This window comes from Sinocyclocheilus rhinocerous, unplaced genomic scaffold, assembly GCF_001515625.1.
Source record: "Sinocyclocheilus rhinocerous isolate Xijiao unplaced genomic scaffold, SAMN03320098_v1.1 scaffold192, whole genome shotgun sequence".
Taxonomy (NCBI): domain Eukaryota; kingdom Metazoa; phylum Chordata; class Actinopteri; order Cypriniformes; family Cyprinidae; genus Sinocyclocheilus; species Sinocyclocheilus rhinocerous.
Genome location: NW_015627892.1, coordinates 801,374 through 816,546, shown reverse-complemented (window position 1 = coordinate 816,546; position 15,173 = coordinate 801,374). Strand labels below are relative to the sequence as shown.

At 36.6% G+C, this 15,173-nt stretch overlaps 1 protein-coding gene across 1 annotated transcript in view; it reads left to right on the top strand.

Moving 5' to 3' along the window:
• Positions 1–8,682, top strand: part of LOC107736906 (whirlin-like) — an 81,822-nt gene extending 73,140 nt beyond the window's left edge. The window contains exons 8-11 of the mRNA XM_016548295.1: positions 284–355; positions 1,875–2,292; positions 3,804–3,940; positions 7,467–8,682. Of these exons, the coding sequence (XP_016403781.1) occupies positions 284–355; positions 1,875–2,292; positions 3,804–3,940; positions 7,467–7,649 (810 nt within the window). The 3' untranslated portion in view covers positions 7,650–8,682. The remainder of the gene's footprint in view (positions 1–283; positions 356–1,874; positions 2,293–3,803; positions 3,941–7,466) is intronic.
• Positions 8,683–15,173: the final 6,491 nt, after the last annotated feature.

Below are 15,173 nucleotides of genomic sequence, written 5' to 3'. Positions count from 1 at the left end.
TCTTATTCCACCCAAGCACACAAATCAGGGCTTCTCTTTTTCTCTGTGAGAAATGTGTTTGCGTGCGAGAGATGCGTGTTGGATGGAAAATGAGACTGGATGCGAGATTGAAATGTAGGACTGTAAGTGCAATTGTGTTTTGATGCCCCTCTGTGAAATGGGCCCTCAACAGAATGCAATTTGGATTGAACTTTTGTTTAAGGGATAAACACACAGCTGTATTTTTCATTTGTTTCATAGTCTCTTGTTCTTGTTTTCTCTCTTTTGTTTTTCTCTCTTCCAGAACGATGGTGTCACAGAGAACAACGGGGAACAGTCTCTGGAGCGTAGCAATGCCCTGCCAGACATCTCTCTGGTAAGCCTTTCAGTTTGAGGAGGAACAGGAAAGATAAAAGAGGGGGAACAGAGAGAAAAAGAGGGAGTGTTGGAATCTGCTGAGGTGTGTGGAATAGAGAACTGACATTGAACACCTTGAAAATGACCAGGGGCAGATTATGACCAGTTTTGATGATGGCTTTTGAATGAAACCCGGTTATTAAAACTCTCAACATAGGGGTGGGCGGTCTGACTAAAATGTTATGTCACAGGAAACGTAATTTTGTATCAAAATAACGACATATTTCATATATAGTTTTTAAATTTAATCTAGCAAATGCCATATGAAAACAACTATTTTAATTCATTTTCTATATGTTATAAAATGTATACAATTTTTTCTAGTGTTAATTTATTTTTATTTCAGTTTTAGTTTCAGTTTTCAGTAATTTTAGTGCTTATAAGTACAGCTTATTTCAATTGGTAATATTTGATAGTTTGTTTAGTTTTTCACACAATATTTAATTTTATTTTATTTCAGCTTCTTTTTTTATTGACAAAAATGATAACACTGATTCATAATAGATGAATGATAAATCTGGCCTCAGTACGAAACCAGATTATGAACAGATATGTGATTTCAAAACAGAAGACTTTCAAAACTAACATTATAAAAAATACTCTATATTCTGACTTGAAATTCTGATTGTACATTGAAAAACAAACTGATGTTGCTAAACTGTGCTTCATATGCCCCAGAATGATTAATCCTTCAGTCCTAATCTTTATTTACTCCATATTTCTTGTTGCTGTCATGTAAAGATAACGTATGCAAAGCAGTCCTGCACATTGATGAGAATATATCTACAGTACCACAGTATAGCAAAGTCTCTACTGTTGACATATTTTATACTGTCATGCCGCCCAGCTCTATCTCAAACGGCTGTAAAGGCTCGGCTACTCAGACAGCTGATGGTTGTTTGACGGAAAGAGAGAAATAGACGAGATGATGACACTGTCGTTGAAGGCTGCCCGTTGTTTCGAGAGATGGCCGAGGAAGATTGGGGTCTTTCTCAGAGAGTTTCCTGTTGGTATTCTGATGAAATCCTATCGAGCGCTTCCAAAGGCGCAAGTCTGAAGCATGTGAAAGTAAAGGTTCCAGAGAGCGTTCAGGCCCAGATAAAAAAAAAACATGCAGACGACTCACATTTCGGTTTGATTGCTTTCTAATGGCACTGACACCTCATTCATCTGGCTTGTGCACACTCCGTTCAGCCTTAGTTTGTTCATTTCCCGTGTTTTTTTTTTTTTTTTTTTTTTTTTTTTTGGTTTTGTTTTTTGCTTTGCCACTTGGTCTGAATGAACCGATTGTTCTTGTCCTCAAAGCAATGATTTGTGGGTAATTGTCGAATGTTTTAATGTATGGGTGTATATGGTGTATGTGAATATTACATTATGAGCTGTGAAGATTGTGTTATTGATTGCGGAATGTTTTATTGATTTCCTTTGAAATATCACCTGAAATATGGCATCACTAACGCTCTCCTCTTTCATCCTAGGATGAGGTTCATTCAACCTCAGATTCCCCTCCTACTTTTAAACCTCCTCCTCCCCCAGGGCTTCAGCGCCGACCCAGTCGAAAAGCCACGCTTAGCAAACGTCCCTCTTCTAGCTCCTCCCAATCGGGCTTGTACTTCACCGCCCCTTCTCGTTCCCAGAGCAAAGAACCCAAACACCCAAAAGCACCCAAACCTCACACATCTCCTCTTGACACCCTCAAGATAGATGTCCCAGCACCTCAACTCGCAGTCGTGAGCCAGCATACTATCGGACCGTTCCCCCGGGTCCAGTCTCCTAGTAAGGTGAAGCCCGCCCCTTCTTCCCCAGCATCCAATCAGCACTTTGTCATGGTGGAGGTGCACAGGCCCAACGCAGAGCCTGATGTGAACGAGGTGCGGCCGCTGCCACAAGCGCGAGGTGAGACTGAAATATTTGATGCATTGTGGGCAGCTGCGGATATTTAATATATCATTAACCAGCTCTCAATTTCTATCCTTTCTGGTTATTTTCACCCATTTAATGGCTAAAAAGTCATTATCCTCAATGTTCAAAAGGAAAAATTATCATTTTAAAATAATTAGTTCAGCCAGATATTAAAATTCAAGCATTCAATCAGTTTCTTTTTGTGTTGCATGGATAAAATAACCACATGAGATTTGAATTATTTATGACTTAAATTATGGTTTAACAAATGAAATGAATTATGATTAATTGGGAACTACTTTGGAAAGTAATACAAAGTAATCTACAATTGCGGTCATACATTTACATATACCTTGTAGACTCTGTAAAATGTAATAATTTTAACAAAAGAATATAATAAAAACAATAAATAATAATAAAAATTATACAAGATACTTGTTTTTAGTGCTGTCCTGAAGTATCTATTTTATACCTGGTTCTTAAAAACAAGCAATTTTTATGGTTTTTAAAATTATTAACATTCTGCAGATTCTGCAAGGACTATGTAAATTTATGACTTCAGCTGTCTATCAACTGTTTACATGCAGTTCAATTTCAGTCTGACTAAAGCAATAATTTGTCTTTTTGTCATTTTAAAGCATTTTAGTCCAATTGAAATCATATAAATACTGGAATGCACTAAATGACTTTTAAAATCTGGTCAATGGTTGCATAAGTCGCATGACAATAAAAATATTATTACGGAGTACGAAATAGCATACTGTATAGTAGGTACTACATTTGGTTTGAAACTTGCTTTGTGACCATTAAGGATGTTCTTTGTGTTCTATATAGTATATATAAAGGTGACTAGTATGAATGTTAGTTTGAATGAAATTCGGAAATACTGCATCCGCCATGTTGTCACTGTCATGGGACCTACGGTGTCAAGTGGGTTGCTTCACTGCCATTCACGAATCCTCTCCCATGGCCTCATGGGATACTAAAGTGTCCATCAAATGCACACTTCAGAATCTTGCAAGAAGTAGGAGGTCATCAGGGTGCTTTTCACCTACTGTTATGAATACTATGAATTTGGACATACTCGGCTCACATAATGTTTTTCGCCTACTATATAATATGGAAGTAGGCATATTCAGATGCAGGGTATGTGTTCCTATATCAGCTCAAAATATTCAAAATGTTTGATATCCTCCGATGGGATGGAATCATAGCCTGAAGCTAAAAAAAAACAGAGCCTGCTTAAAATGACCAAGATCTACCGCAGAGTGAACTAATAGTGCTATCTGAGGACACTGTGGTTGGGCGTAAGCCACTTCCCGGGGCCCTATTTTAGGCCGTCAGACACAAAGCAATGTGTATCATCAAAGCCAAATGTGTCTTTGCTTCCTATCTCTGTTCCCTTTCATTCTCTCTCCCTCTCTTTGATTTGCTACTCTCTTGTCTCTCTTTTTTCTTCTCTCCTCCTCTTCCCATTTTTCCATCCTGTCTCTAATCTGTCTGTGAATCTACCTTGCAGCCGGGTCTGTTGGAGCCTACATCCACTCTAGTGAGAGTGGCAAAAAGCGCCAGTACTCTGGGCATCGCAATAGAAGGTGGGGCAAACACACGTCAGCCCCTCCCACGCATCGTTACCATACAGGTGAGTAGCCCATACAGAGTTATTTTATATAAAATAATAAATATAAAGTCAAATAATATTAAATATTTATATATTTTTTATAATATATTATAATAGTCAGATTTAATAAAAAAAATATATTAAAAAAATATACAGTACATACACAAATATAAAAAGTGTGTTTTTATGTAAAAAAAAAAAAAAAAGAACAAAAATACTGATCAAAATACAGTAAAAGCACTAATATAGTAAAATATTGCAATTTAAAATAACTTTCTGTTTTAAAATATTTTAAAACATAATTTATACTTATGACGGCAAAGCTGAATTTTCAATAGCCATTACTTCAGTCTTCAGTGTCCCATGATCCTTTAGAAATTATTCTAAAATGCTGATTTGTTGCTCAGGAAACATTTCTTATTATTATCAACATTGAGAACCATTGAAAACTGTTCTTTTAATATTTTTGATATATGTTACTGATGGTATTAAAGAAAGTCACTTTTTGTCTTAATTTATTCCAATTTATTTGCCTTCATTTATTCTATTTAATTTATTCCATGAGCAAAAGTGTCCAATAGTATGGAGGGTTACTAAGATAAAGTAAGTAACATTTTACTGGTCATGTGATCTCAACATGGCAGCTCCCATGAGCCGATATTTTTATTAGGCTACTATATGTGAATAAATATGATTTTTAACATATTTTATATTAATTTCTATTTTATATTATATAAATTACTGAATAACCTTTTAAGTATTATATTTAATGTATCTCACACTGTTTGTGCTACAGATATGAATGACACCACAAATTGTGAAGCTTGAGGAGAGGAGTTCTATTACTGTTCTATTATTTGATTGTCACCTGGAAGATGGTAAAACGGGAGCAACGGTAGTCATATCTAGCAGCGAGAATGTCATGGAGACTTGTATAGGGGGCTCTTTTGAGTTGGTTTAGTAAGCAACCTCCTAGAAAACCCTAGCATCCGCATAGCAACTTTTAAATTCCAGCACCTTGACCAACATCCTAGCAACATAGCGTGATTTTTGTACAGGCAAGCGCCACACATTTTCTCCCATTGTAGTTCATCTAACAATACTGAACCTGAGTATGAAGTAATACTGTAGTACTATTGGGCGGCTGCCAGGTTTTACAGCTGATTATACAATTTCAAAACCCTCTGTCAGGTCTAAAGCCAATGCAGAGCTAAATGAGTCCCAATCATGTGCTCCCTGCCGTCAGTCATATATAGGTCTATAAGAGAGCCGACAGCCTTGCTGAATTAAATAATGAGCACAGGAACATGTTATAGACCTCCAGTTGTAGTCAGCTGTAGCGCAGAAAGCAGCTGTTGATGTTTGATGCCATTGTGGCAGTGGATTATTCCTGATTCTGTCTTTTCTAGTACTTAAAATCTCAAGCACACTGTTGAACAGGCTTGTGGGAACGCTGGTGGTTAGGTGTGCAATTTGTAGAGCGAGTTTATATGTGAAAGGCTCTCTGCGTTTCTACGTCCGACCGCGCTGGAGAGGAAATGATGTGCATTTTAAGGAGGTAACTGCTTCGGCTGTGAAAGACGAATCTGAAATTACAGTGCCACTGATTACAGTTGATTTAGCAGCAAATCAGCACCTTCTTAATAAAAGCTTGAGAGACAAAAAAAGAGCAGACGCTGGAGAACAGGAGAGACTGAGCAAAAATAAGAATGTAAGAGACAGTGAAAGTAAGCTAGAAGAAAGGAAGTAAATGTAGATTGAGAGATGTAGAAAGTGCGTCTGGGGAGGAGAGAAATGGACAGGCTTGAGTGGGTTTTAATTCCCCGGCTGCAGTCGGTTCATCAGCGTCATAATGAAAATCCAACAACAAAAGCGCCTGTAGATTAGATAATGTGGAGCTCTTTTGTTTCGATCATTTTGAGGCGGTGAATGAAAGAAGACTGAAAGAAGACCGTGCTGGTGAGATCTAAGTGAGTGACTCTTGCATTTTAACCTCCATTAGTTTACTACTTCCTGTTGCATAAGTGCTGTCATGCTCTGAAGCAGACTGACTTATGATCAGTAGTTTCAGGCCAAGGATTAAAGGGGTTAAATTGGGATTTTGGAAGCTGGGGGACCCTAAAATCTGTTGCTCTAAATTATTATCTCCCAAAAAAAAAAACTGTAAAAGATAAATGATCAATCAAAAATGTTATGATGTGGACTGTCTGATGAATGTTGCACACAAAAATGGCAAGAGCTTTCTAAAATTGTAATCTGTAATCTGATTGGTTGGGTTTACGTAACTTCCAGGTGAGGTTCTTATAGCTTTGCCATTTTTATTTTATTTTATCCTGAGAAACAAAGGTGGTTAAAACATACCAGCGGTTTGTTTTCAGTTCAGAATTGTCTGTATGTACAGAAATTCTGACTGCAAAGACAGCACACATTTCTTTGGTGTTATCAAGTGTTTACAGAGACTGCTGCAGGATTATTTGAATGAGCTGGCACTATCACTTAAAGGGACAGTTCACCCAAAAATGAAAATCCTCTCATCGTTTACTCACCCTCATGTTGTTCCACACCTCTATGATTTTCTTTCTTCTGTGGAACACAAAAGAAGACATTTTGAAAAATGACTTTTTTTGTAAAGTCTCTAGTGTCGTTTAGACACAACATTCTTCAAAACATCTTCTCTTGTGTTCCACATAAGAAAGCCATACGGGTTTGGAACGTCAGGTTAAAAAAAAATTATGACAATTTTAATTTTTGGCTGAAATATCCCATTCAGGATTACTTTAGTATTATTTATGTATTAAAGTACTCATTAATAGTATTTAATTTATTTATTAGTATTTATTTTGAATTTTATTTTTTATGTTTTCATTTTAATTCTTTTGTTTTAGTAATTTTGTTATGTGCTTCTGTCATTTTTATTATTATTTTTTATTTGTTAAGCTTTATATTTTATTTCAGTTTTATTTAAATTAACAAAAACTATTTTTAATAGTTTTCATGTTAATTAACAACAGCAACGCTGATCTGTGTTGGGCAGTTTTTTTTAGGTTGTTCTTGACCAGCCTGAAGTGACCAGAAAGCAGCTGTAGGATCTGCCTTCATGATCAGTATACACTTCAACTTAGAAACGTTAACTTACTAAATGAACAACTTAATTTCAGATTCAAACATGTCTCAAATCTCTCTAGTGTGATTAAATCTGGGTTTTCAGCAAACTATCAATCATTTCTCCACCTGGGATCACTCAGTGATTAATTATTTTAATTTTCAACTTTGATGAATACGTTCTTCTTTGATTTCCCAGTTGAGATGCACAAACAAATGGCATATATTCAATCTAAATTCAGTTTTTACCCAGAGGGAATATAACTTTCTACTCGGAGCCAAATCTACTCTATAAATACCATATCTGTGTGACTGCAAGTGTATTTAGCACCAAAACCGGACTGACAACCATATTCTGTTTCTATGTGAACATAGTTGGTCTGAGTCAAACATTAAATCAATTAATCTTCATTTTGTCAAACTATCTCCATTTTCTTTCACACAGAGAGGTGGTTCGGCTAGTAACTGTGGACAGCTGAAGGTGGGTCAGGTGATCCTTGAGGTAAACGGAGTGTCTCTCAGAGGAAAGGAACATCGGGAAGCCGCACGTCTCATCGCAGAGGCCTTTAAAACCAAAGAGAAGGACTACATTGACTTCTTGATCACAGAGTTCAATGTTGCTCTATAAGACCGTATGAGTCCCATGATGCTGACGGAATAAAAGAGCACTGGGATGCACCGCGACCGCGATGTCTTGCCATGATTAACCCCCAGAATCCTGTTACATGCTAGACTTCAGCTCATCCTCCTCTGTGGTGTTTTGATACCAGTCACTGTTTGAAAGGCCATCCTGTGTGAGCCAACCCCGCGTTGACCTTTCCGACGGCAAATGCCAGGATAGAGCAAAAGTTCAGTCTGTTCTGTTCTGTCGGTTTGTTTTCGAAGATGGGACCATCTTTTCAGTTCTTTATGAGATTCTATAATGAAATTTGGTCACCTGACCGCAATACGGCAAGAGACTCTTCAGCAAGCTTGGATCTGTGTCGTGTTTTTGATATACGATACCATCATGGAGTCTAGGCCCAGCATCTTGTCCTGGTGTGAGAGTTTGTGTGAACGTGTCATGGAAATCATTGTTGTTGTTTTTTAAAGTCATAGCTATTTTATAAGAAAGATGTGAAAATGGATCAAATGTGTTTAAAATATATATTTAAAGTTAAAGAGATGCACATAACTACTGATTATAGTAAATAGTGACTAACCCCATAGAGATTCGAACTGAAGTGCTTCTCTCTACAGATTTCTGTGAGCAGAACTGCTGAAACATCTGTCATCTGCCTTTTTTTAACTAGTCAGCCGGTTTACATTTTTGATTATAGTTTGTGCTGTTTTGCAGTTGTTGTTGTTTTTTTTGCATCATACAGTAATTACTAAACCATGGCGATCAGTCATTAGGACAGAAATGCTGGAGTCCTGAGAGACCAGATGTCTCAGTTTCAAATATCTAGTGAGCTGCCTACGTAGACAGTATTTTAAGACAGCATAGGCACTTACAATTTTAAGATACCTTGTTTTGGCCTAATTTTAAGGCAGATGCACATGCATCGGGGCTCAACAATAAGGATTACTCATTGACCCTGATGTTAAGACATATCGTTCAGAAGTTTTGGGTAGATACATTTTTCAAAGAAGTCTCTTACGCTCGCCATAGCTGCATTTATTTGACCAAAAATACAGTAAAAACATAATATTGTGAAAATAATCACAATTTATTTACAAATATACTACAATTTAAAATAATTATTTTCTATTTTAATCAATTTTAACATGTAATTTATTCTGTGATGCAAAGCTGAATTATCAGCAGCCATTACTCCAGTCACATGAGTGTCACATGATCCTTCAGAAATCATTCAAGAACCCTTTCATATTATCAGTGTTGAAAACAGTCTTTTATGGAAACCACAATATATTTTTCCAGGGTTCTGAAAAAGGGTTCATGACTATTATTGCAAAAACTTAATAATGATGATAATATATTTTAATACTTTTAAATACATGCAAAATATTCAATGTAAACATTATATAAAAAATATATAAAATCTAATATATATATATATATGAAATATATAAAATTATACAGAAATTCATATTTTATATAATGTTTTGTGTGTGTTGGGGACAGTGAAAAAATTGGCAGGGCAGGTAGAAATCCAAACTACTGGCCTAAATCAACATTGACTAAATCAAAATGTTGATTTTTTAAATTCAGTACAGCTAAAAACAGCAGCATGCTAATGCCCAACTGTTGAAATCAATTGCGAGTCGATTCTCCTGTTCACTTACTACATAGTGTTCCAAATCATTCACATTTCAGCTGGGATGCTACCTATATAGGCCGTAGACGGCAAGGCAGCTCACTAGATTTTGGGAAGAGTCTTTGAGGACACACCGGCATTGTGAAGAGTCTCAGAGAAAGAAAAATCATTCTCAGATTTATTTAGATTTAGCGAGAAAATGAGAAGACCCTTTATCCAGTTATCAGTGGTGAAGCAAGAACTTCACATTGCAATCAGAGACGAGCAGCCATCGAAATTAATGAAAAGTTTAGATCTTCAGCGAGGGATCTGATTGATGCATTGAAAAAAAGGCATTCAGACTGGGATAAGGTGGCAACACAAAGCAACAATGTGTCAGTCATGTTACATAAGAGGGAACAAGTGGGAGAGGAAATTGAGAAATGGTGTTATTGTAATGTGTGAGTCTGTCTGTCTTTGAATGCAGAGGCAGAGTGTGAAACAGTCCCACAAAGCCAAGATGTGTGTGTGTGAGAGGCAGAGTAAAAACTACCTGAAGCTTTGAAATATTGACTAGTGCAAGCACAGGACTGCTCATTTCCACCTGCCCACCCTCTCTAATATGACAGCCATCTTAAGCCCACCTAGATCACATATGCCACCATTTTCACTCCTCTACAGTCCCTCACACAGTGTGTTGCCTGTTAGTCTCAGACATTTGAACAGTGTATATATGGTATATCTATATATTTTAAGTAAATTATTTGTAAAAAGTTGATAATATAATTTTGAATTATTTTCCTTTATATAGCCAAGGTGCTCAGAGGGAAGACAGGCAAGACAGAATGAACAACTTATATAGATGCAAAAAAAATATGATTTTTCGTACTCAGTGTTTGTCTTGTTTTGTAGTACAAATATCTAAAAATTCTTAAATCCCAGCATGAAAGTTTGCTGATATCGTCCTCTTTTGGAAGGCCAAACAAAGTACTTTTTCTTTCGCAGCAAACCACACAGTGTCTCCATGACATGGCGGCGTTTTATATGGTTTAATACTACAGCGAGAATAAAAGTTATGCCTTCTTTCTTTGCGTGAACATTTGGGTGGCGTTATGTAAATCTTCCCACATAGTGACGTAGATATGTGGGGGCGTGTTAGAACGAGCCGTTTTAGGTAGGCGTGTTTGACTCTTAACTTTTATAAAGAATATCTCTTTGGATTTGAGACTTTAGTCTTTGCAACTTTACAGATCTTCTTTATGCACCAAGAGCTTGTAACACTCCAAAGAGAAAGGAAAAATTAAAAACGCATCATATGACCCCTTTAAATATTTGTACTAGTAAACAAGACAAAATACTGTGTAAGAAAATAATTTTTTTGCTGTGAATGTAATGGATTTGCTGCTCCGATTTTATCACTTGTTTGTTTTGTTGCATATTTGTTTTATCCTCGTCTCTTTTACTTCCTGCAGTTGGGTATTTGCACTTTCATCAGTCATCTGAATGCAGTAAAGCATTTACCAGTCAAATCTTCTCCCTTGAAATCTCAGTTCTGCAAACACCTGACAGACAGCATTAGGAATGATATGTACTCTTTGCTTCGATGCTCAGTCCCACGGATGCAGAACATTAATGGCAAAGTCCTGAATGCACAAAGGTATCAGTATGAAAAGCTTCCAAGGAGAGAGAGAGGGGTCTTTGCACCAGCATCTCTCAACCCACCGATGCAGCTCTTCAAATGGAGATCAGTTCTCTGTAGCACACGTGTGGAGCCGCAGAGCTGTTGTGTTTTCATTGGTGGACAGGAATACAGATTAAAGAACAAAGCATGTCTGACCGTACTGACCTTCAAATATGCATAAACATACGATTACTCACAAGTCCCCAAGCACATTTACAGAATCAAGATCGAATGTTCAGGATTCGTCCTGAAAGTCCTAAAAAATGAAATGCTGCTTATCTGTTGATTGCAAACCTAGGTCAGACTAGCGGTTTTATTTTCTGTTCATTTTCAGTGAGGTTTGTAGTTTTTATAACCTTGTTAACAAAATGTGGAAAATGTAAATGTACAGTTTAAAACTTAAATTAAAATAAAAACTGAAAATATACAAATAAAAGGCCATTAAAAATATTAAATCAAAATAGACCAAATTTATCAAGTTAAAAAATAATGGAACAAATATACTAGAATTATCAGGGTTGCAAATGTAGCTGAAATTAAGCTGTCATGCTAGTGTGGATCAAAATGTTATTAATAGAATTAAATTAAAGGTGCAATAGGTGATTGTCTTCAGAAACATTTTTTGTTATGCTGGTTGAAAGTCTCTTCACATCCCGATAGCAATCATTAAGTTAAGTGGTCTAAATGTATTTGTCTGTATTTATATATTCTGTGGAAGGTGTAGGATCAAGAAATGTTCGTCTAATCAAAACGTTCGGTCCGAGCGTTTTAATATGCTGTCCTACCTGCCTGTCAACATATGTATTAGCATAACTCTGCGCACCCTGTTCGCGCAGACAGAATACGTCATCAGCGCGTTCACGCACACTGTGCAGACAGAGCGAGAATTAAATTTTGAAAGAAACTTTTGATGCTAACTGATGTCAAAATGAAGTGCACTACAGTTCCAAAGTTTGGGGTTGGTGAGAGATTTTTTTTTATGTTTTTTTTTTTTGTTAAATGTTTTTGAAAGTCTCTTATTTCAGCAAGGCTGCATTATTTTATTAAAATACAGTAAATATAGTAATATTGTGAAATATAATTAAAATGTACAATAGCTGTTTTCTACTTTAATGTATTATAAAATGTACTTTTATTCCTGTGATGGCAAAGCTGAATTTTCAGCAGTAATTAATTCAGTTCTCAGTGTCACATGATCATTCAGAAATCATTCTAATATGCTTGAGATTTGCTACTTAAAAAACTTTTCTTGTTATTATCGATGTTGAAAACAGTTTGCTGCTTAATATTTTTGTGGAAACCATAATACACTTTTCAGGATTTTTAAAGGTTCAGAAGAACAGCATTTATTTGAAATAATTGTAATATTTAAAATGTATTGTAACATTATAAATGAACAATTCAGTTCATCCTTGCTGCATAAAAGTATTAATTTATTTAAAAAAAAATCTTACTGCCTCCAAACTTTTGAATGGTAGTTTATCTTGGAAGGCAATGAATATATGACAGTAGTAGGTATGGGTGGGCAAGATGGTTGACTACTTGATCCAACAAAATCAATTACTGACATCAACTAGTTTATAGATTTAAAAAAATGTTAGTTTTAAAGGTGCAATAGGTGATTGTCTTCAGAAACATTTTTTGTTATGCTGGTTGAAAGTCTCTTCACATCCCGATAGCAATCATTAAGTTAAGTGGTCTAAATGTATTTGTCTGTATTTATATATTCTGTGGAAGGCGTAGGACCAAGAAATTTTCGTCCAATCAAAACGCTCGGTCCGAGCGTTTTAATTGGCTTTCCTACCTGCCTGTCAACGTATGTATTAGCATACCTCTGCGCACCCAGTTCGCGCAGACAGGATACTCATCAGCGCGTTCCCGCACGCTGTGCAGACAGAGCGAGGATGGCAGGCAAACATCAACAACCCGATCTTCCTTCCTGGTATTGTAGTGCTTTTAAAGATTTCTCACCTGTGAATGACACATGATGTAGCCCAGCGGTTAATCTAGTCCTCGCGCCAGCTCGTTAGAAGTGAGCTACGTGCATGAACTGGGTTCTGATCGATATGATCCCTACACAGAGTTCATTGCTCCCTAGTCCCTGAGCAGAGGAAATCCGTTTAAGTTTACTTCACTTCGGAACATGGGCTGGAATTGGGAACCTGATGTAGCCTATTGTAGTAATGTTGTCTCTGGTCTGTGAGTGTAAATGCGGTCAGGGGGCGTGGCTTTGGACGGCGATTGCAGGAAGGGTGGGACGTTCGCTTTCAGTGCTATCAGGCTAAAGTTAGCATTTTCCAAGATCTCCTATTGTACCTTTAACTACAACAGGGTTGGGTTTGACGCATACAGGGAATAGGCCTACAACTATACTTATAAAAATTGAGGAATTATTTACTTATTTGATGTTAAATTGTTAAAGAACGTTGATAAAATTATGATTCGTGTTGGATACAGTTAAGAAGGTCATGACCTCTGATGTGGGACAGGCAAAATTACCATTTGATGATGGGTAGGCTATATTTCATATCTAATACTGGTAATGCTTCTAAAAAGTCATGAAACACTAAAGTGAAGTGTGTTTGTGGAGAGTACCAAATGCAGGTCTGGATGACCTTTCAAAACAGCATTTATGACTTCATAAGTGATGAGTAGGCCTATTGGCAGTTAAGAAGATAAAGACTGAGCCCCTTCATCCTGCTGATATCTGCTGGTGTTGTAACTGACAGCATTTGGATGACTGATGATGGGTAGGCTATATTTCATATCTAATACTGGTAATGCTTCTAAAAAGTCATGAAACACTAAAGTGAAGTGTGTTTGTGGAGAGTACCAAATGCAGGTCTGGATGACCTTTCAAAACAGCATTTATGACTTCATAAATGATGAGTATTGGCAGTTAAGAAGATAAAGACTGAGCCCCTTCATCCTGCTGATATCTGCTGGTGTTGTGACTGACAGCATTTGGATAAAGTCAAAATTTCTGCTTGAGCTCTCCTACTTGACCTGCATTCAAAATAATTCCTTTGTGTTTTAACATCAACACATATGCTGAAACATCGCTGCACAGTACTTTTCCAGAATCGTGTATTTATTCATTTTTATTGTCTTATTTCATTCCAATTGTTTTACCTCAACAACCCGCTGCCTTTTTTTCCTCTGTCTGTCTGCCTCTTGTACAGTTTAAAGAGAAGACACAGCTACGGTATGTATACAGAAAGTGTGTATTTATTTTCCAATAAAGACAAAATGCAGGAAAAAAGAAAAATCCCCCTTTGTCTTCCCATTCTTCAACTCCCACCAGTTTCTGGTGCTTTGTGGCAGGTACAAATCTCATTAACTATAATCAGTGAGATAATGTAAAATGAATAGACCCTCACGTCTCACTAAAATATGAAGTAATCCCCTAGCATGCCTTGAAACCCATTTGATCAAACCGATTCATACACAAACAAGCACATGATTATCTGGACTGGTTCGTTATCTGCAAACAGAAGGCATCTTGTGGTTTCTCATTCATTAAAAACCATTAGAGGTGTACAATCCAAATAGAAAGCCTCATTAACAATATATAGCTCATGGCTGGATGAGGAAAACAGGATATGAGGAAATAATTGATTGCAGGCTTCATTTTGCATAGGTCTATATTTTTTGTCTAGTATTAGTGTTAAAAAATAAACTGATGTAAAACGTGAGATTTTTAAGAATGTATGAATAAATAAAATTACTATATTACTGCGATATGAACAAACTGTGGAACCAGTGGGTGGTAATACTACGGTGCTTTGAAATATGTGCACCATATTCTTGTACAATCGTATCCTGTACTCCAAGAATACTGTGCAGGGATACATGGCTAAAATGTGAGGCAATAGTTCCACTACAGTCAGCTACAACTTTAAAAAGCCGTTATATGGCGCCATAATGTGGCTGACAATGGTATCACAACAAGTGTTTTAAAGGGGGTTGATTTATGACTATAACGATAAGCGTGTTGCTCTGTCATTGTACAGCTACACGAGGACATCTCAAAGAGAGAGATAAACTTCCATAGTAAAGTTTCATAGTGATATTAAAGAGAAAGATTGATATTTGGAACATATGAATGGTGTGGGTCTTTTTAACCCGCCGCCTTCTCTGTTGAGCCAATCAAAACGTTCAATTCAGCGTTTGACAGCGAAGCCCCGCCTTCAAAGTTCAAATTAACGTCTCTGTCTGTTCTTAGATTTAATGC